The sequence below is a fragment of the Fringilla coelebs genome (assembly GCF_963513975.1).
Source record: "Fringilla coelebs genome assembly, chromosome: 2".
Lineage (NCBI taxonomy): Eukaryota > Metazoa > Chordata > Aves > Passeriformes > Fringillidae > Fringilla > Fringilla coelebs.
This window is the reverse complement of record NC_140029.1, coordinates 33977472-33999457: the sequence shown is the minus strand read 5'-3', so window position 1 is coordinate 33999457 and position 21986 is coordinate 33977472. Positions and strand designations below refer to the sequence as shown.

Genomic DNA, 21986 nt, shown 5'->3' with positions numbered 1-21986 from the left:
ATCATAAATCCTCTTTGTGGCCCTTCACTGGCCTCACTCCAGTAAACCCATCTCTGTCTTGTTCTGTAACGTCCAGATCTGGACTCAGCACTCCAGATGAGTCTCAGTAGTATGAGCAGAGAGGAAAGATCATCCCCCATGACCAGCTTGCAATGCTCTGCCCAATGCAGGCCAGGAGACTGTTGGTCCACTTTGAAGCAAAGGTGCATTGCTGGCTCATGTTCGTTTTGTTACCCACACCAAGATCCTACTCAGAAGAGCTGCTTTCCAATCAATCAGCCCCCATTGTATAAGTGGTGCACAGGGTTATACATTCCCAGGTTCCTAGGGCTTCCTGTTGTAGAACTTCATGAGGTTCTGCCAAACTCTCCAGTCTTTTGAGGGTCCCCCTCTGAACAGCAGAGCAACCACCTGAAATCACCTCCCCGTTTTGCATCATCTGAAAATTTGCTAAAAGTAAACTCTGCCCCGGTGTCCAGGTCATTATTAAATATGTAAAATAGCATTGGCCCCAATATCAAGCTGGGGGTATAGCACTAGTGACTAGCCTCCAACTGGACCTTTTGCCACTGATCATTCCCCCACAGGCCTGGTTGTTCCACCAGTTTTCAGTCCACCTCACTGACCACTTAACTAACTCATACTTCACCACCATGTCCATGAGGATATTAGAAATTCTTTTCTTGCCATACTGAACTCTATTAACATTTCCCACTAACAATAGTAAGAATTCTAGGAGGAAGCATTGGTACAAGGATATAGTGCTGCAATTAATTAACTAAACAGCAACACCATGGGTGAATCACTGAAATCATCACAAATGAATCCTGTGAATGCTAGAAACAAAGAATAAAAATTCAAAGGCAAGATGATGTTGAGCAAATATCTGGCAATCTTTTCCACTCTCGTTACTACTTTCACTATTACTATCATTAGTTTTTAAAAAATGTTTTTGAAATCCTAGTAGTCCCATATGGCACTCCTTGTCAACTAATTTAAACCACTAACTTACAATTCCATCTTATTTACGGAAAAGATAAGAGAGAACTCACTTACTTTACAGAGCATGGAGAATACAGCTTCTAAGACAACTGCAGAACCTGCCTTTCTGCCCACAAGGACAGGTGAAAAGGTTACAGAGCTGTAATATTTCCAGGCTTATGGTAAAAATAATCACATCTTTGTGTCTGCCAGAGTGCCTGCCACTATCATGAGTGTTATTCAGGGCTAATTAAGTTGGCAAAGAAGTGCCAGACTATAATTCATATGGCCAGACACATACAGGTTCATTTCTGTCAAAAAATTAGCCTAAGTGCTACTACACTTCTAAAATGAAGAAAACCATGTTGGCAAATTCATTCTCTGTGGGAATTTCTATAGCAGCTGGTCTTTGAGAGATGCTCAATTAAAAGAAGGCTGATGGCTGCTGCTTGACAAATCAATTTGGAAGTGACAAATATAAGGGAAAAAAGCATGGAAGCAACTGTGAAAGCACTGCAGAAAATTTAATGTTGCCATAATTAGTCAAGGAGCAGTCAAGCAGTGAAACAGCATTGCAAAGCTATGTGTTTTCCTTAACAATCCACAAGAAATTAAATACTCACTACTGTTTTCACAATTATCTAAAAATCTGAAACATATTTTTCTTCCATATGATGTAATAGAGTTATTAAAAATTATACTTGTCAATAAAGCAAAAATAAGATATTCAAATAAAATATCAGCTAAAAATATCTTTGAATTAACTAATCAGTAATCCATATTACTATTTTTTAAAGGACCTATCAACCAAATACTAAAGGAACCATTTACTTGCTGCAGTGCTGGGTTACATTTACCTCTATAAAGTTGTTACCAAAAGAACTCCTAAGAGAAAGACTCAGGAAGGCTGCAGTCAGACAGTCCTAATAAAACTCTCAAAATAAAAGTAATTAAAAAACCATCTCCTGCTGCTGCTAAAATGGGTCATTATGACTACAAATTTCTCTTGCAAAAAAATAGGCTTATTTTACTAAATTAATGAAGAGCTCCGGAAAGCAACAGGAATTCCATCCAGGTTGGCTACTAAGGTAGAGCCTATTGTTTATATTAAAAAGACATGCAAAATCAAAGTTGCACCTACCTTATCAAAGGTCTCTGTCATTTTTTGCATGACATCCTTCTTGTACAAACTTTGAAACATCTCTGCTGTTACCATGCCTAAAAAAAAGTAGAGGTTTTAAAAGAATTACTGACAACTCTGTAACATTAGTCAAGTCCAAACCACTGTAAGAACTTTATTAAATTTAGAAACACTGAAGACAGGGGAATTCTGTTTTATGTATGTACACTGGTACAGGCAACATATACATAAAGAGACACATAAATTAATTGATAGGGAAAAGTATTGATGAACCAAAACTGAAATTCCCATTAGAGAAGTCTGCTCTGTGCTGTCTAGAAAGGCTATTTTCTCTGTTCATTTATTTACTTCAAGGATTGACTAAAATTTTGCCCACAGGTCAAAACTAGTCAAAAACCCCAAAGCATTTCACATAAGAGAAGGCACATTAGTCATAGATCTAGGGGAAAAAAAAAAAAAAGACATGTAAAAAGTATGTTTTTAGCTGCTTAAATACACTCAGAAGTTTCAAACTAACAGGACAGTCTTCTTACATCTCTTACTTGCCATCCTGAAGCATTTCACTAGCAGACTGTCCCCAGAAGGCAGTGCTTCAATGTTTGTTATGAAACACATAGCTTCACAACTCTCTAGTAAAAAGCAACTGCAATGAGGCAAGAGATTGCTTTTCTAGCCACCAAAGCAGGGAGCTGGATTTGCTAGCTGCTTATTTTCAAATAAGGATACTAGCAAAACAGAAGATACCAGGAAATATAAAAACAAATGCCAACTGAAACACTGGATTTTAATTAGAACATTCATCAAAAGCACTGTCCCTATGTGAGGATTCTCCAAAGCAATGTGACATGCCACTTCAGAAACCTGACCCTGCAAACCTTGTTCAAATACAACTCTCAGAGCTGGAATGCTGTTAGCACAAAGAATTTAACCAGCATTATTCTTTTCTATTTTTGCCTGCCCATCTGGAGTTCGTCTTAACGAACAGTACAGATCATAAGTTCATGATTTACTGCAGAGAAAAACTCCATTTCAAAAAGCACACTTCAGACTCCTCTCCCACACAGACAGTGGAAGAGTCTGCAAAGAAGGTAAATTACCTTGACAGCCTGAGCACTGAATGAAGAAGTTGATGAGATCCAGAAGTGCCACATTCCTGTCTTGTTTATAAGCTTCAACCCAGTCAACTACTACAGACTAGAACAGATTAAAGAAGCTCATTAGTCAGGAGATGAACACAGTTTGCTGCACTCCACTGAAGATACCCACAATAAAGACAAAAACTAACGCTGCTCCATCTCCATTAAATTACAAAACCAAGAATAAACTCCAAGCAATTCTCTTCCATTTCTAGTAGTTTAAAAAACTCTTTCAAGTCTTAAACTACTTTAGACAATGTTGTTTTTCACAGATGCTTTGCTTCCTGTTAACAGGGAAAATTACCACAGCTTTTATAAATGTAATATCAAAAAAAATTAAAAAGTTGTTCTCCTGAGCTCTTGATTGCACTGAGGTAACACTTTAATTTAAAAACAAAGAAATAAACACAAACGACAAAAAATCCAAACACACATTTAACCTCTGCATCATCTAATAATTAGTATTAAATCCTACCAGCAACTTACCCTGGAAGTTCTCTTTTTCTCTAGGACTTGATTTGTGCAGTAGGTTTGAAACAGTTCACATACTAACGTAAGCCAAAAAACTACTCCAAATTTCCTTTCTAGGGCAGTACAGTCTACAGCCTGTAAGTGACATGGGACAAGCCATCCAGGCTTCAACCCACCACTAGTTCCACACAGGTCTAATAAATTCCAGCAGCAACAGAACTCAAACCCTGCTGCCTTTCCAAGACCTTCCCATGATGGCTGGCACAGCAGAAGCCAAGCTCTTCAGGAAGCTCTACTGAACTTACCCCAGCTGTACTACAAAGGTTTCACATCCCAAATATAAATGTACTTTTCATGCATGTGCACACACACACACTCTTTGCTTGCAAACACTACAGACCAGAGACATAACTTTAACTCCACATAAAATATCTGGGGCTCCAGAGTTTCATACACATATCCAAAGATAATATATATATATATGTGCTCACAGAATACAGGGAGGTGGGTTTTCTCACATTGAAAAAAATTGCTAGCTATATAGATGAACAGGAACAGCAGCTACAAAAGCTGCTGGCAAACTGCATTGGAATAAAGGTAAAAGATTAACAGTACAAGGCAAGTACGAGGGTGGGGGGGAAGGAAAAAAAGGGGGGAAAAAGGCAAAAAGGGGAAAAAAGAAAAATGAAAAAAGGAAAAAAAGAAAACAAAACCTGATTTTTCAGAATTCTGGACAAATAAAATTTGCTATTGATTAATCTTTTCCATATTTTTTAAAATAATTATCTTTTTGTATATTAAGGCATTGTAGACTGCTTTAGGTACAATTTCCTTCCTCTTTTTAAATATCTGACAGCTACCTCTTCACTAATTTCCTGAAGCTGCAAGATGTTCTTTCCAAGAGCCACACTCACAGCAGTTTTCCAGTCAAACATGTTTCTCCTCAGGCTAAGCCAAAACTTAAATGTTGCACAGTACAAATAATGGAAATGATCACTGTTTATTCATCTTCCCTCCACCAAGTGCTTTCAGAACTCAGTGCTGGGAATACCTGCATGGCCTGCTTCCCCATGCTAACCACTTCAAACAAGGTAACTGCCTCAACCACTTCTCCATTCTGCAGCTGGCTCACTCTTCTGCTAGCAGTAGAATTCCTCCTTATGTTTTCACACTGCTCTCGGACCTTCCGCTTCTCTCTCTGAAATGAGTCAAGTAAACACAGTAAGTGAGAAAACACAACACACAACAGGCACTCACAGACACGAGTTTATTTCACTCTTACTGTAAACATTTCCCCAGGCTGCTCAGTTTTATGCCCAACAGACCCCAACAATTCCTTACCAAATACGACCATACTAAAAGGGGATGAAAGTAAGGATTTACTAGTTTGAATTCTACTCTTAACTATAAGTCATAAGCATAGGTAGATACAACAGGAAAGAAGGTTTTGTACAGCTGCCCATTAGCCAGAAGGCAGTTTTCAGTGGCAGCTGTCATTTCTGAAGAATAGAAGGCAAGCACAGAAGCTCTTCTACACCTTTTCCCTCACAGGTTAAACTGACTACCTGCAAACTAACATCAACTGCACACAAAGCACAGAAAAGAAGAGCAATGCTGAAATGAACTGACCATTCAAAAGCCAGCATTGAGGTTCTGCTGCCATTGGAATTTTAGGGTCACGCTGTATCCAGTGACCAACTTTTAGATGCACTGTGATTGCTGCATGCAATACTCAATTTTGTAACAACTGAATGAGATGCAAAATAAACTCCACAGTTTAAAAGAATTAAAACTTTTAAAAGCTTTCAAATTGACTTACTGATGTTTTCAGGTTGCCATTTCTCACACAGGTGCCATTCTGAGGAGGAGACTCAGGCACAGTTTCATCATGGACAGCATTCTCTCTAAGGTGTAATAAACATGTTGAAGGAGTTAGCAGCAAGCACTTAGAACTACACACTTCAGGACAAAGCCACAAGAAAATAAAAGCAAATACATGCATTTTAGGATTTGTAATTTGTTGTTTGGAAGTGGTGACATTTCTTCACTTAAAGCCAAACAGCTAACTTTAAAAGTACAACAGAAATTTGGGGCCTTTTTCAGACTACTGGCTTTCCTGTAAGATATGCAGATAATTAGAAAACCAGCAAAGCTATCAAAGGTATCAAGGTATCAAGAAAGTATAAAGTAAGTAAATGAAACAGAAAGCTGATGTTGACTTAATGCAGCCTTTGTTGACTTAAGGGCTTTGCACCATGAACCAGTAACACAAGTAGGCATTCACTCTGTGGGTGCCCTAAGCTAAACAAGGCAGTAACATTTGATGTGTCAACATTTTAAAATGAGAGGAAGAAATTGGTTTACTTTGTTTATAAAACATGATGAAGAAAAAAGACACATAAAAAACTTCAAGTCATTGCTAACATCATGGAGGAACAATTGTATAAAGAAAGATGCACCTTCTGGGAGATCTGAAGCCATACATTTATCTGCAATGAAACCATGCCATTTTCCATCATTCCCAATGCTAACAATGTGCTTTGCCAAAGGTCATGTTTGAGTAGACGAGCTGGATCCCACTTGTGCAGCAGGTCCAGTACTGGAAGCTGGCTGCAATGGCCTCCTTTAAACTACAGTGGCCAGGACATGAAGCCAGTTGACTTGTACTACAGGAAGGCACAGAAAGAAAGTAAATATGAGAGTGTACAATTAACTTCTATTTTCGTGATACTACTGCAACAAGAGAGTGTACTAACACAAGTGACCACTTTACAAACAAGAAAACCAGAGGGTTACACTATCAGATACAGTCAACTCTCCAGTATCCAGTGTTGGCTAAGACAGATGGAGAATAACTGTTCTACGGATGCAGAGCAAGCTCAACTCCACCTAGGTTTATCAATGCCAGATAAGCATTTTTATCATTCTTCTTCCCACAATTGTTTTGCAAAGCAAATTCTGAGACTGAATAGCATCAACTGCAGGACCAAGGTCCCAACATTATTTTGCTGGTAAGAGCAGACAAGCTTTATTTAAACATGTCTCTGTTTACTTTTTTGATCTACTGCGACACTTCAAGAAGTGACATAGAATGAGGCTTCCAAAGACTCCTATACAAATTCTATAGAAATATAAAATTGCACCAAAATATATAAAATTTCTAAATACAATTATGCATATGCTTACCTTCTCTACAGAGAAATGAAACTTAAATTCTGTTAATTATTCACTATAGAAAAGTTCAAAACATGCCACAGTGTTTGATAGATGGAAGGAAAGAACATAATTCAGGATGAACCAATCCTTATACCACCTGTCTGAACTTCTGCATGTAAAGAGTGGGATAAACTATAGCTCCCAGCTGAGTCAGCATTCTATAAGAAATCATTCACAAAATTTTTCCATTGTCTTCTTTGATTTAAAATTGCAAGCCACAGAGACTGAGCAGCCCAAGTACTAACAGAGACTTCCCAGCTGAAAAGAACAAACAGCAAGGGACAGCAATATGTATTGCTTTTCTGATGCCAGTTTGCTCTTCTCAGATCCTTCTACAGACCACAAAACCAAAAAGAATCCAAACATGTTTGGCAAGGAGCTGTTTCTCCTATGTGATTAAATCCTTTCACTCTTGATTTCAAAGCAGAATGCATCACTGTGGGGCTGGGCTAACAGGTTCTTACTTGCACTGTTTCACAGGAACTACAACTCAGGTGCCCGCCAACACTGCAGTAACATGGGTTACCAGTTTCTGCATTGTACCTCAACATAACACTCAACACACCTTCAAAACCTTTTCTGAAGTGTTTACAAGTACTATTTAGCAACTTACTCCATCCCAGAATGAAGATAAATGCACTGCATTTGATTACAGCAACTATATTTGAGTCCAAGTTGGTTTAAAACATTTAAATAATTAAAAAATCAGAACTGCCACAAGATAGTTCTGTCAAGGACTTGTCTGATCATGTACTGCTTTTAGTATCTCTGTGTAGAATATACTTCTTTGAAGGTTGAATTCATGCTTCTCTTTCCCAAGAACATTCTGAAGGACAGCTCTCTGGACAGTATCTACTGGCCTTGTGCTACTTGTTTCATTACTTATGCCGGACAAAATGTACTTGTAGCAAAAGATGCCCAACAAAGTAAGGAAACGCCTGGCATATGGAACAGCATGTTACTTACCAAAGCTCAGCAAAACCACCAAAAGTGGGAAGACCACAGACCTACAGTTCCCTCATGCTGGGACAAATAAATGCCAAATAAAACATATCTGGGGTGAAACCTGTTAGAGTAACTGTTACACATGCAACTAAACATCCATCTTAAGCACTTAACAAATATAACTAAACACTAATGTTAAAAAGCCATTTAGTTTCTGAACTGTTTTGGTTATCACTGCACCACAGCACATGGCTATGCCTCAGGAAGCACTGGGCAACAACAGACAACTTCCACAAAAGTAGAGGGTTTTTTTAAATCCAGATACTAGCAATATTCACGTTTCTCCTTTTTCTCTCTCTTTTTTTTTTTTTTTTTTTTTTTGTAGCCTTTAGTCCTGTTGTTTCCAGTAAGACTATTCAGCTATTCATAAGGCAGGTACAAACATTTGCAGAAACTAGACCAGCACCTAGAAACTGAACCCCATGAAACCACTGAGCAATTAAATGGGATATTTAAATGGAACTTTCATTTGCACAACTACATTTCTGTTGAAGAAACTGTTAAAAGAATTAAGACATCCTCTTGTCTTCTTAAGCAGAAAATAGGTATTACTGTACCTAGCTGGGGAAGACATGGGGGTCACTTCCGCAGCGATCCCAATACATGTCTCCATTTAACATCTCAACTACAGGAGTGCAATGGTGGGTTTGACAAATTTTGAACTAGCTGGTTGGGTTTTTTTTCCTCCCTTTGTTATTCTACACCATGTTGAGCACTTCTGCATGCTTCATGCACTGGAAGAAACAACTCTCAGCCATTTAGTTGCTTCCATCAGCAACCATTAAGAAAGCATAAGCATAAGGCCATTTCTATTTCCACCTTCATACCTGTTATCTATGGCTCAGAGACTCAATTTTACCTTGTGTTCCTGCCACAATGTTGTCCTTTCACTAGCACTTGAAGTATTACTTATAAAACACTTGAATACGAAGGAAGCCAAGTCCCATATCCAATCCTCAGACACAATACTACCGTGATAACGTCTGAGTTCAGTTTTCTTATCTTACTAAACATTTAGAATAGATCTGGTGACTCAGACTTAAAAAGAAAACTACCTCTTTACCAAGGACACAATATATTCCTTTTGTTGTGTGAAAGGAACAATTAAGCTATGCTACTGAAAGAATTCTACCTGTAAATTTTTTAAATTATAAATTTCAAAACAACTGGTTCATCTCTTAGAAGCAATACAAGAAGCTTCAATAAGCAACTGCCATGTGCCTGCCTAACACTTCCAAAGGTAAAAGGCTGATTTCAGATGAAACATACTAGAATGGACATATGGGAAGCTATACATGTCACCACGGGCTACAACTCTCAGCTTTCGTTTCAGCATAATAAAGCAAAACACACGGAACAAACAGGCTCACAACGTGACAGGATCAGAAAAGACTGGGCTGCAATGAGTTCAAAGCACTCAACAGTGGACATCTAAAAAGTTTCACTCTTTGAAACCAAACAAGAAATGCCTAAATGTTGTAACTTTACCTTTTATTTATTTATATTTATTCTAGTAGAACTTCTAGTTGCCATTGTGTAAATAATTATATGAATACTTTATCTCATCTCAGCAAATGACTAACAAATACATTATAAAAGGAAAAAGACATGATGGCTCCCTGATAAAAACAATACAAAATATCTAGAAGCAATGCCCCCATCAATGCCTACAGGGAGCTTGCAGATTACTTAGCACTCTTCCCCTCAGCATCCCCAAGTCCTCCAATGAAGGGAACACATACACCGATAATGAATCTGCCCCCTTTTTTTGTAAGGTAGGGTGCACATTAGCAGTGTGGTGAATAAGGCACAAAAGAGCTTGCAAAGCCAAGCTCCCTGTCAAACAGTATAAAATACTACGTTAAGGAGATACTAAATAGTACACGAAAGGAAATAAAATGAAGCTATTACTACAAAGCACAATGCACAGCAAACTCCTTTTTTCCCCTTTCCTCCCAAGGTGACACACTACAGATTGCCGCGATATCTGCGCGGCACAAACCCAAGGGACAGCACCCGAATTTACCCACGGATTTTGCAGGCAACCTGTGCCAGGTCTTACTTTTGGCTGGGAAGGTTACTGGCTGCGTTGGGCTCGGCTATCATTTCCGCTACATTATTTCAACAGCACAAACAAGCTGTCACGACCTTCTGAGGAAACTTCACCCAAATCGAGAGTGTTAAAAACTTAACAACCCTTCGGCTTTTTGCGGGCGGAACAGCGGCCGAAAACTGTCAAGAAAGGCACACAAAGAGACTTAATTGCATGCAAACCAAGGCAGAAACAGCCCCCCCTCCATCCCCGCCCGGCCGCAGAAGAGGATGAAACAGAAAGAAATTAAACCTACCGACAACCCCGCAGTCCCTCCCTGGCGCTGCCCAGCGCGGCCGGCCCGGGCCCGGCGTCAATCACTGCGGCCGCTGGGCCCGGCAGGGGCGGGGAGCGCTGTCACATGGGCGGCGGCGGCGCTTCCGCAGCGGCCGGAAAGACGCGGCCTCTGACGGTCCCTGCCTGGCGCACCGGGCCCGGCGGTGCCGATGGGGCCCGGCCGCCTCTCGTGGTCGCTGCTGCTGCGCTACCGGCGGGCGGCGGCGGCTCTGGGCGCGCCCCGGTGCCGTCCGCTGCCCGCCCGCCCGCTCAGCGCCGCCACCCCGCTCCGGGCCTCCCTGCGCCCGCCGGGCACGGGCGGCGGAGCGCCCTGGAACGGGGCGGCGGGCGCCGGCGGGGATGAAAAAGAAGAAGAAGAAGAAGAGGATGATGATGATGATGAGGCAGCCCTGGAGGAGCTGCTGGGCCCGTCTCCGCTGGCCCCGGGGCCCGGCGCCCAGCGCGTTGCCGTCGTGCACCCCGCGGTGAAGTGGGGCCCGCAGAAGTCGCCGCTCACCACGGGTGCGGGGCTGCGGGGGGCGGGCGGGCTCGCAGGGAGCTGTACATCCAGGGGTTCGGAACGGACTGCCCTGGGGGGGTGGTGGAGTCCCTGTGCCTGGACGTGTGTAAGAAAAGACTGGTGGTAGCACTGAGTGCCATGGGCTATTACCGTGCCGGTGTTCGGTCACAGGTTGGACTCGATGGTCTCAGAGGTATTTTCCAAACCAATTGATTCTGAGGCTGTGCCGCTAGCGTGAAGTGAAACCGCTGTCACAGCGGTGAACCCGCAACGTGCGGCTTGAAAAGGACAAGCTTGGATGGAAGGTGACAACTTTTTAAGAGACGAGCTGTTAGTGAGTGCTGGCAGGTCTGTGCTTTGACTTGCAAGCCATGCTGACTGTATTTTGAAGGGCAGAACGCCGCAGGTTGGTCAGTGAAGCAGTCGGGTGTCCCCCTTATAGCACAATGTTAATTGCCCTCAGCCGTGCTGCCTGCCCAGGTGGGCTGGAGTCCTTTGGCCTTAGGGTCGCCCAGGAGTTGGCTGGAGAGCAGCAATACCCTCCTGTCCAGAGAAGAGAGTGCAGTGAAAATGAAGTCCTGTATAAATCCTCTCGAGGACTTAAATGCTTTTATGCAGTTACTTAGTGAGGCACCAATAATTTCTCTGTAAGGACTTTTTTTTTTTAGGACTACTATTAGGTTTTTCTCAGAAATCATAACTAGCTAATGTATAAGCATTAATCACACACAAGATACATGATGAACTTGATGCTTCTTTTTGAACACTTCTCTAATTAGAAGATTGCAATGTAAAGGATTAAAGCATCTTGTAAGTTAGCTTTTTATGTATAGAATCATAGAATGGTTTGGGTTGGAGGAAACCTTTGAAGGTCTTCTAGTCTGACCCCCTGCAATGATCCAGGATGTCTTCCACTGGAAGAGCTTTTTCAGAGCCATGTCTAATCTGGCTTTGAATGTTCTCAAGGTGGAGGTTCAGAGGACCTCCACCTCTCTGGGCAATCTATTCCAGTGTTTCACCACTCTTATTGTAAAAACTTCTTTTTTATATCAAATCTAAATTGAATCTCTTGGTTTAAAACCACTGCCCCATTTTATTGCAACAGGTCCTGCTAAAAAGTCTCTCCCCATCTTTCTTTTAAGCCCCCTTAATGTACTAAAAGGCTGCAAAAAGGTCTTCCCAGGAGCCTTCTCCAAGCTGGACAATACCAACTCTCCCAGACTTTTTTCATAGGAGAGGTTCCACCTGTCTGGTCATCTCTGTGGCACTCCTCTGGACCTGCTCCAACAGGTCCATGACTACCTTGTGTTGGGGACCCCAGAGCTGATGCAGCACTGCAGGTGGGGTCACACCAGAGCAGAGCAGAGGGGCAGAATCCCCTCCCTTGCCCTGCTTTGCCTTGGATGCAGCCCAGGACATGTTTGGCTCTCTGGGCTGCAAGCACAGAGTGCTGGGTCATGTCCAGTTTCTCATCCACCAACACCCCTGAGTCCTCGGCAGGGCTGCTGTGATCTGTCCATCCCCCAGCCTGTACCAATATCCTGGGGGGTTGCCCTGTCCAAGATGCAGTACCTTGCACTTGTTGATCATCACTAGCTTTCCATGGGCCCACTTCTTGAACCTGTCCATGTTCTTCTGGATGGCAAGAGACAGTTTGGATATATTATTCTTTTATTCCACTTTATTATGTGATGAACCTAAATCATGTTTAGTTTTATTAGTGCTGCCAATTCTAACAAGTTCTCACATTGCAGAATATAGCTTTTAACTTTTTCAAAATTGATGTGACATAATTTTACAACTGAAAAGTAGGTAAAATATGAAGACACCTTTCTGTCCAAACATACAGAAGAATAGCAGTGGTCTGTCTTCATTTATTTAGGCCCTTCAGATGAAGAGCCTGAAGTCTGAACAAATGTTTTGGAATGACTTTTGAAGCACCATAGATACAAACAGGAAATCTGTGTATTTTACAAAAAGCACGAACAATATGAGGAAAAAGTGGATCATGATTATCTTTAAAATTATGTTACCTCTTGGATCAATGTAACCTGTTTAGTATATAAATTACGTTTTGCTGTCTAGGGAAACTTTACAAATTTGTTCTGAAGAGGAAAATTGTGGCATATCAAGACTAGAATTGTTGATCTGATATTCTTGTGTAGTCTTTGTGATTTCACAAAGTCCTCAAAAATCATTGCTTTGCAGTGTAGATGGTAAAAACTCAAAAGTAATTGATGAACCAAAATACAGGATTCAAATCAGCTGGTTTTAGCAAGTCACAAACCAGTTTAGGTCCTTTATGAATAAGTGGATGTGAAGTTAGCAGCAGGATATGCTGTATTAGTAATTCCCAAATTATTGCTGCAAAACACTGAAGTGTTAATTGTGTGGCTTTGTGCTCATCTGAAGTAATAGATTTTCCAGCTAGTTATCCATTTCACTTGTTGAGGAAAAAAGCTTGGTGATTTCTTTACTGACAATACAATTAAAAATTCTCCTAAGCCAACAACCACATTTATACTGTCAGAAAGATGCTTTGTGTGTTAAAATTGCATCAAACTGTTGAATTATTCTGATTAGAGGTAAGACACTTCACTCCTTGTGCGAGAGGTTAAAAGAATTTCAGTGTTTTTCACTTTCCATGTTCATGTATGTACTGTAGTTATTAGAGATCTGAGCAGAGTACATTGTAATATTTATTTCTTTTTTTCTATTATTGTTATGTTCCTGAAGCTGAATTACAGATTGCCGAAGCTGTTGCTCTTGTAGATACTCTTCAGAACTGGACAGTTTTAGATAAAATAATTCTTCCTACAAAAAATCCCAACAAGAAGTTTGTTTTTGGCAAAGGAAACTTTCAGGCTTTGACAGGTAAGGACTGAGATCTTTCAGCTCTGCATCACTCTAAACGGAAGACTTGCAGACAAACTGTTCAAGGATAGGTGTGAAAGTTGAAGAGAGGGAGAATTTTGTTTATCCGTCAGGCAGGTTTGCAGGCAAGCTTGAAAGAATTTTCAAGGTTACCAAAGAAATGCAGAATAGACATAACCCCTGGTCACTGAAAATGTGTGAGGCAACTTAGTCTTTAACTTGATGTGATTGACATAAGTGAAACTGATGCTGTTCTTGGCATAGTACTAAATTAACAATTAAAACTGCTCTACGAACAAAGAATATGGTGCCATTTGATGTTTTATGAGCATTCTGCTCAGTGCAAAATGGTTTATAGTCTGGGTATTTTAAAAAGAGAATTGATATTTAACACTGTATTTTGCAATCATTATCCATCTTTTAGAAAAGATTAAAAAATTGCCCCATGTGACAGCTGTCTTCTTGAATGTGGAAAGAATATCTTCACTAACAAAGGTAATTAAATATAATATCAAATCATATTCTTTGCATCAGTATTGTTTGGAAGCTGTTGAGGTTAGGAGAAGTGGTCACTTAAGATTCTGAATTTTCAAATGTTAATACATGAAGCACCAGGACTGAGTTTTACTGAAAAGAATCTTAATACCTGTTGCACTTGTCCAGTTGATATATGTTTTCAGTTTGTGCATGAAATTTTCCAGCAGCTTAGTACAATTTATTATAGACTCTGCTCCCACATTTGACACTAGCCCTTTTTAAAATGTTGAAAACATTACTCAAGGTGTTTTTTTACAAAATGATGGTGTCAACACAGCTTTTGTTATGAAGAACGTCAATATTTTGGATTAGCTATGTGCTCAAGTTTCTGTATTTATAATGGATAGCATATTTTTTCCCTGTGCTGTGGATGCTGAATTGTATTTTGAATATGAGGTGTAAATTCAGAGCAAGCTTATAGTTGAATGTTTCAAATAATTAATTCCTAACCCTTAAAAAGAGGCATTGAGGGGTGCAGCATACTTCAGTATTTTAACACTGGCAGTAAAACAATGAGTACATGAGCTACGGATAGTCATGGACAAACTGAAATAAAAACTTTTTTGGGTTTTTAGTATGCGCAGCATCGTGCAGGGTGTAAAGCATATGCAAACTTTGCAAGCAAACATTAATGCTTTGCTGGTGGTTTTGAATGCTTTCCCTGATTATAAAATTAAGAGATTACAAATATCTCTTAACAGATAGTTATTCAAGCACTTGCATTTGTTGATGAAAGGGAAGTTGAAAATGCTTCATTTCAATTTCCTAGTTTTTGGGAAAACTTTTTATTTTATACTATGAGTTTTTTCAGTACTAGATTTGCTAAAAATTGTTTTCTTTTCACGAATATAGATCTTAAGAGAAATTAAACAGGGTTGATTCAAGAAAGTATTTGAGAACATGTATACAATAATTCTGGATTTTAGAGATGGCCTAAGGAAACTCCTGCATGTTTTAAGTGTCTTCTGCTGAATTAGAGCAAGGATGAGGGGTTTGAGTTGGTTGGGTTTTATTAAGTGTTTCATTAAAAGCTTGCTATTAAATAATTTTCCTGCATTCCTCTCTACTTGTTTGCAACTTTTAATAATCTTTTTTCTTGTCCTATGTTATCCCTAGTCTTTCCCATTCCAGTATTTCATAATTATTTTTACAAGGATTTAACCACTGACATTCTTGATTGTGAGACATATGATATAAGACTTGTTGCAAGAATCCATAAAGAGCAGTGGAAGGATTCTCACTGAATTTGATGGGCCTAGACATAAAGTTCTATTCTCTAAACTCTCTTTAACTCCTCTCTTTCTGGTCAACCAAATTTTGACTTTGCATACTCATAATGGTTGCCCATCCATTGCAGTGGAATCCTGAGATCCTCTGAGTTCAAGTGTCCATCAGCTAACTAACTGTACTTGCTGTGTAGGAATTGATCTAGAGATACTGTGGGGGACAGAAGACATCTCGATTATTTTGTCTTACATGGCTAAAGAAAGAACTAGAAGGTGCCTGGGGTGTGCCAGTCTTTGACAGATACACCGTAGTACTTCACATTTTTCGCTGTAATGCCCGGACGAAAGAGGCAAAACTGCAGGTAGCACTGGCTGAAATTCCACTTCTCAGGTACCTCGGGCTGTGCACATCACATACTCATATCTACATGGTTTAGTGACTATTTCTTTCCAGTAACAAAAGCCAGCAATATGTACTGTAAAGAAAAAATACAGAGGGTGTTCAATGATTGATTAGAGCACACAATTATTTACTATAATGTCATTATTTTAAGCTTCTGCAGTGCTGACAGGCAAAAACAGAATGTGTTCAATAATCTTACAAAATGTATTTTTCATTAAAAGGTCCCGGTTCTTTCTAAGACACAAGATGGATTGCAAGAATATGTAGGAATTGGATACGTATATCCCATGTATAAAATTGTTGCGTTTAATAAGGAAAGCTGTAAACAAGGAAGATTAATTTGTATTTAAATTTTCCATATTTCTGCATTCTGTGGCACAGAAATGTGTACATGGCAGTTGGTGTGAGTTATGTGGATGTTTTAGAGGTATATTTGGCTCTCTGAAATTTCAGAATAGCAATTACAATTTACCAAGAGAGTTGTATGCTTTTTCAAGCTACAGTTTAGCCAGAAAAACCTGGGGTTTTTTCTCCAGGTGTCTTGCCATGAGCAGCTTTTATTTACAACTCAGTCATTTAGTGGTTTTATTTGTACTATCAGAATAACACTACTGCTTCACAATTTTTCGGTATTATGCTATAACTGGATTTTTAAAAATTGCTTCCAATTAACTGTTGCTCTGCTGCCAGGTCAAATCTGAAAAATGAGGTGTCTCAGCGAGATCAGCAGAGAGGAGGTTCAAGGTACATCATGGGCTCAGGTAAAGTCTAAATAATCTCATGATTTAGAGGATTTTTTTTCTCCATGGCTTTTAAACAAATGTAGTTGCATCTTATTTTATTTGGAGGAGGTCAGGAGGAAAAACAGTGTTTTGCATCTAATTAAACAAATGTACAAAAATCTGTTGGAAAGTAAGTAAATAATAAGGTTTGGGTCTGTACTGGTCAAGTTTTTTGGTCAGTAAGTGGTGAAGGATAAACTATTTGCTTGCCACAGGGATTTTTCATAAGTGTAGATGGATATTTTAGAGTGGTTAGCATATGTTTTATAGTTACTTATTCATTTTTTAGGCAAGAATACATAGTTTTAGTGGCTTATTTTTAACTTCACAAGCCCTAGTGCTAACTCACTTGATTTCCAAACACATCACTTGCTATACAGTTTCTCTTGTAAACTATTCTGCCAATTACTCGTTTGTATTTTTCAGGTGAAACATTTCTAGAAACACAGAATCGTGTCTTAAAAGAAAGGGAACTTAAAATTAGGAATGCCCTGGAGAAACTAAGGAGAAAAAGGTCTTTACTTAGAACTCAGCGCAGAAAATGCGAGTTCCCGATGGTCTCAGTAATGGGCTATACCAACTGTGGTAAGCAAAATCTCCTGAAGTCATAACACAAAAGAGCTTATATTGTCTAATTTTTAATTAGAAACTGAGAAATGAGGTGTAAATTCAGAGCAAGCCAGATTCTCATTTGTGTGTGTATAGGCTTCGTATTTTAATTATTTTTTTTAATTGTGTCATTTGTTAGTTAGGATGTAGTTAGGAAAGCAAATTAAGCTGCTTGGTTTTGTCAGTCTCCAAGACACATTTTGGAGAAATGCCTAGCACCTATTGTGCCAAAAAGATTTTATATACAGTGCTAAAGACTGCACTGTTACTGTCCCTTTATATGAATCTCTACTACTTGATCAGAATGGGTACAGAAAAGTACACAGGTGTTTAGATCACCATGAAGACTTGAGGCATAGGAAGACAATTAAGAGTTGGATATTGACCTGAGAAACCTGCATAAGGAGCACTGTAGCTTTTCATGGATTATGTTTAGCACTCCAAGATCTGTTCCTAGGAGAAGCTAAATAAAGCTAAAGGGTTTTTTTCTGCTTTTTTTGGTTTGGTGTGGTTTTTTAGCTTACACAAGTGAATTCTTACTCAAGGCATAAATAGACTTTGGACTAGAAACTTTGTTCAGGTTGGATTATCTTAAGACAATTTAATGTTCTTATTCAATTTCTTTAAAAAAAGCAAAACTATCTTGCACTAATTTTGTTATTACTTGTACACTCAAAGATTTGGACTATACTGTTATGTTTTTCTTAAATGTCATATTTCCATATTTTTCCAACTGAATATTCAAATATATATAGATATAAAACAGTTTGGCATACACATAATTGAAATACTTTAATTAGGCTATATACTGAGCACTGTAATGACTAATTATGTGAAGTATTCATTGAGTCTAATAAATGTCTCTATTATTATGTTCATGAGGAAATGCCCAATAAAGGCCTCAGCCTAATAAGGTATATATTATTAGCACTTATCTTTATTTTTTTATTTAGCAAGTAAATTATTTCATTTGACAACAGAAGCACTGGGAAATATGTAAGTGCATGTTTCCTAATGCTGTCATGGCAAGTGCCCTTCAGAGAGTCTTACAGGTGAGAGATGTAGGTAGGTCACTTTGCAGGTCAAATGAGTCTTTGATCATCCTGTGATCAAAGCACAGCTGTAGATACCAGTACGTGATTACATATGTGACCTTAAACCCAATTCCAGGTTATAAAATGTAAGACTGTCTTTGGATTTCCTAACATCATAGAGATAACGGATCACCAGCTACAATTAAACAACTCAAATAGATATAAAAACATATGTTACATCATACATTTCACCTGAGCCTTGAAAATTAAATTTTACTTGGAACAAGCCATTAAAATACTGTCCTTTTTTATTTAATTAGGAAAAACTACTTTGATCAAAGCCTTGACTGGGGAAGCAGGACTTCAACCCAGAGATCAGCTGTTTGCCACTCTGGATATTACAGCCCATGCTGGCTATTTGCCCTCACATATGCCAGTGATTTATGTTGACACCATTGGGTTTCTGACTGATCTTCCACATAATCTGGTTGAGTCATTTTCAGCTACACTAGAAGAAGTGGCTTACTCAGTAAGTAGTCAACTATAAAAATTGGGAAATCAAATAATTTTGTTGTAGATAATCCTCACCCCTTCAAAACAGGGGAAGTTAATTGACATACTGTTCTTAGCAAAGTATCTGGCTGACTGTAGTAAACTGCTGAGATAATGATGTAAATATCTTAAAATAAACTAAATTTCCAATACTTTATTTATGCAGAACATACAGCTACGAAGGGATTTCAGAAAGGGCTTATTTGGAGTATATGTGTCCATCTCCATGATACTTAAACCAGATAAACTAGATTTTTCTGATAAAATATCTGAACAGTGCATCCAAGTGAATCAAGGCTAGCTTTACTGGGAGTTAAAAATTAATTAAACCATCTGAAATTACCTGGTTTTAACTTAAGGTTGCCTGTAGAACTACAAGTGGGTGATTGTGATGTGATGCAGGCAGCATGTAATAAATATAAATGTACTTTAGCAATTATTTTCTCATTAAAGTTTGTTTTCCTGTGCTATAACAAAGTGTAAAGCTGCATACATAGACACAGACATTTAAACAAAAACCCTGTATTATGAAAGGTAATGAAATTCAGTGGTAGCTAGATGCCAGAATGCTGCTAAAGATTAGACTTAACCATGTAATAGCAGGGCTTTCAAAAGCTGGCTGAAACCATCCTGTTTGTCATTTACTTCTAATTATTTTTCAAAAGTTTAAAGAAATGTCTTGAGCAAAGATGAAGAAACAATTTGAATGCAAATGTTGAGTTTGATTGATTGGTTTTTATTATGGCAAACATTATACATATACTTGAAACTGGTAAATTTTGTATGAAGTTTTTTCGTAAAGCATCAGTAATAGTATCCTGGAAGCTAAGCATAAGGATAGTATTCTATATTTTGAATGTAAAAATAGAATTACAAGTTACATGGAGGTTTTTCCCCTCTGTTTTTGAAACAGTTTTGCAGCCATTACTCTTCTGAAAGCTTTTTTCAGAGATCATTCTTTTTAATCTCCAGTGTTTTTGAAGCCTTATTGTTACAAAGCCTTGGCTTTGAACAAAATGGATCAGTTATTATTTGAAATCTGATTCTGTAACTAGCTTGATTGACAACATTTGCTTCAGGTTGTGGGAGGTAATTTGTACTCACTAGAGGTGGAAGACTAAGCTGCTGCAGATTTTCTTCCATCATGGTCTAAGAAACAATAGTTTTTAATACTGGTTTAGTGGTTAATTTTGCAGTGCTAATCTGCCAGTGTATTATCAAGTGGATAGGAAAGTATTTTACATTAATTAGCAATGCAAAAATGGTATACAATCTCTACAACCTGGTTACTGGTTGTATATTGATCTTTGCTAGGATCTGATAGTTCATGTGAGGGATATTACTCATCCAGAAACCATCCTCCAGAAAGCAACTGTTCTCTCAGTTCTGAGGAATCTCAATCTGCCTAGCCATTTACTGGACTCAATGGTAGAAGTTCATAACAAAGTGGATTTGATAGAAAGGTAAGCAAGAGATGCTAAGTGTACTTAAACGTTTCTTATGTTCTGGAAGCTTTTTAATTCTTAGTGTAGAAAAGAGATCCCACACTTCAGAATATATTTAATAGTGTTTCTCAGTCTTTTACATATGTAACTATGGTCTGAAAAAGAATTAATTATCTTTTAATTACAAAAGAAATCACTTGAGTCATACAAGAAGTGGCCTCTGTAGAAGGTGTCAGTACAAAGTAACTCAGTTAAATTGTCCGTGCGTGGAATATTTTCACAACCTAATCTTCATGAACAAATGTGCTAGCAATTAATTTTCTTTCAGGTATAAACCTGCTGAAGAAAATGCTTTAGCTGTTTCTGCTCTGCATGGGCATGGTTTAGAAGAACTGAAACAAGAAATAGAGAAAAAAATACTGACAGCAACAGGGAAGAAGATTCTAACAGTTAACATCAACTTAGAGGGACCTCAGCTAAGGTAAATAATTTTAAAGCATGTGAAGGACTTGGAGACATATGAAACAATCATTCATGTCTGAAAGTTTTCAGATCATATAATACTGATTTTAATCTGCTACCTCTGTAAATAATAACAGAGATAACTATCAATGTTTTGTGACCTATTGACAAAAAATAGCCCCATTAGAGAAGTGAAGCAAAGCACTTCATCTTTTAAAGTGTTACCTAGATAGAAACCTAGACCAAGAATCACATTTTGTGCAATGTGTCATACTTTTAAGATGCTAATATGCTTTTACATTTACAGTTGGCTCTATAAAGAAGCAACAGTTCGGGAAGTAGAGGTCATGCCTGAAGATGGCACAGCCAGGGTGAAGGTGATAATCGGCAGTTCTGCTTTTGGCAGATACAAAAACCTCTTTCCCAACAGTGAGATTTTCATGTCATGAAACTGCATCCTGTTCCAGGAGAAGAAACTGATCTCAAGAGGATGTGAAATAAAGTGAATGACCAGTTAGTCTCACTGTTGAATAGTTTATTTTTCTTCCACACTTGATGTTTTTGGCGCATATCTGAAATGGACACTGTTTCAGAAAAGTTCTGTATGGAAACAGTAAGAGTTTTGAGCTTAATTTTGTCAGCACGTACCCAGACAGCACAAAATTTTTTATATTAAACCTGTTGGTGGCTATAAGCTGAGGACCTCAAACTCATGGAATGGCATCTGACTTTACCTACAGAAAAGTATCAAGTTTCTTATATAAATAAAGCTATTTATTGCCTTTTTCAGAAGAAAATTGTATTTATTATAGTTAAGCTGTTTCAGATGGTCTTTGGAATATGAAAGTTAGTGAAGAAAATATTGTTGGTTGAATGTAAATACTGAAGATAAATATGTGTTCGAGCAGAATGCATGAATGTAAGTAAAATAACTGCCGTGTCTTATTGCAGTGAAGAAAAAAAAATCATTAAGGCATTAAAGAAAGTTAGCTGTGAACATCTTTTACCCATACAGTTTTCTTGCCTACAGTAATTTATCCACAATACCTATTACTATGTCAGTTGTTGCAGAAAACATTTAAGGTGCAGCAAAACTTTTCAGAGGAAAACAAAAGGAAAAAACCCACAACCACAACAGATCCATTTCTTAAGTTATGAATTACTACTGAGAACTAATAAAACAGTATCACAGAAAGGAGAGACGAAACTGTTTCACTCCATATT

At 38.5% G+C, this 21986-nt stretch overlaps 2 protein-coding genes across 5 annotated transcripts in view; one reads left to right on the top strand and one right to left on the bottom strand.

Moving 5' to 3' along the window:
• Window positions 1-10390, bottom strand: part of LOC311166798 (cohesin subunit SA-2-like) — a 57838-nt gene extending 47448 nt beyond the window's left edge. For all 4 annotated transcript variants that reach the window (XR_014617036.1, XM_084226966.1, XM_084226967.1 and 1 more), the window contains exons 1-6: window positions 10299-10390; window positions 10013-10182; window positions 5549-5633; window positions 4781-4927; window positions 3220-3316; window positions 2123-2199 (exon numbers count right to left, since the gene is read on the bottom strand). Coding sequence is in view for 3 of the 4 variants with exons in the window: in XM_084226966.1 (XP_084083092.1) it covers window positions 2123-2199; window positions 3220-3316; window positions 4781-4927; window positions 5549-5633; window positions 10013-10056 (450 nt within the window). In the remaining variant the exon portion in view is untranslated. The remainder of the gene's footprint in view (window positions 1-2122; window positions 2200-3219; window positions 3317-4780; window positions 4928-5548; window positions 5634-10012; window positions 10183-10298) is intronic.
• Window positions 10391-10439: 49 nt separating this feature from the next.
• Window positions 10440-21727, top strand: GTPBP6 (GTP binding protein 6 (putative)). The gene is made up of 10 exons (XM_084201138.1): window positions 10440-10840; window positions 13575-13712; window positions 14137-14207; window positions 15736-15866; window positions 16569-16639; window positions 17087-17245; window positions 18624-18832; window positions 20170-20318; window positions 20629-20781; window positions 21070-21727. The coding sequence occupies exons 1-10, from the start codon at window positions 10489-10491 to the stop codon at window positions 21209-21211; spliced, it is 1575 nt and encodes a 524-aa protein (XP_084057264.1). The 5' UTR covers window positions 10440-10488; the 3' UTR covers window positions 21212-21727.
• Window positions 21728-21986: the final 259 nt, after the last annotated feature.

What these genes read in the sequence shown, in the direction of transcription:
- GTPBP6 (XM_084201138.1), top strand. Translation starts at nt 10,489, where the DNA reads ATGGGGCCCGGCCGCCTCTCGTGGTCGCTGCTGCTGCGCTACCGGCGG. An exon ending in AATGGGCTATACCAACTGTG is followed by an intron (nt 17,246 to 18,623) that starts GTAAGCAAAATC and finishes TTATTTAATTAG; the next exon opens with GAAAAACTACTTTGATCAAA. An exon ending in TAGAAGAAGTGGCTTACTCA is followed by an intron (nt 18,833 to 20,169) that starts GTAAGTAGTCAA and finishes GATCTTTGCTAG; the next exon opens with GATCTGATAGTTCATGTGAG.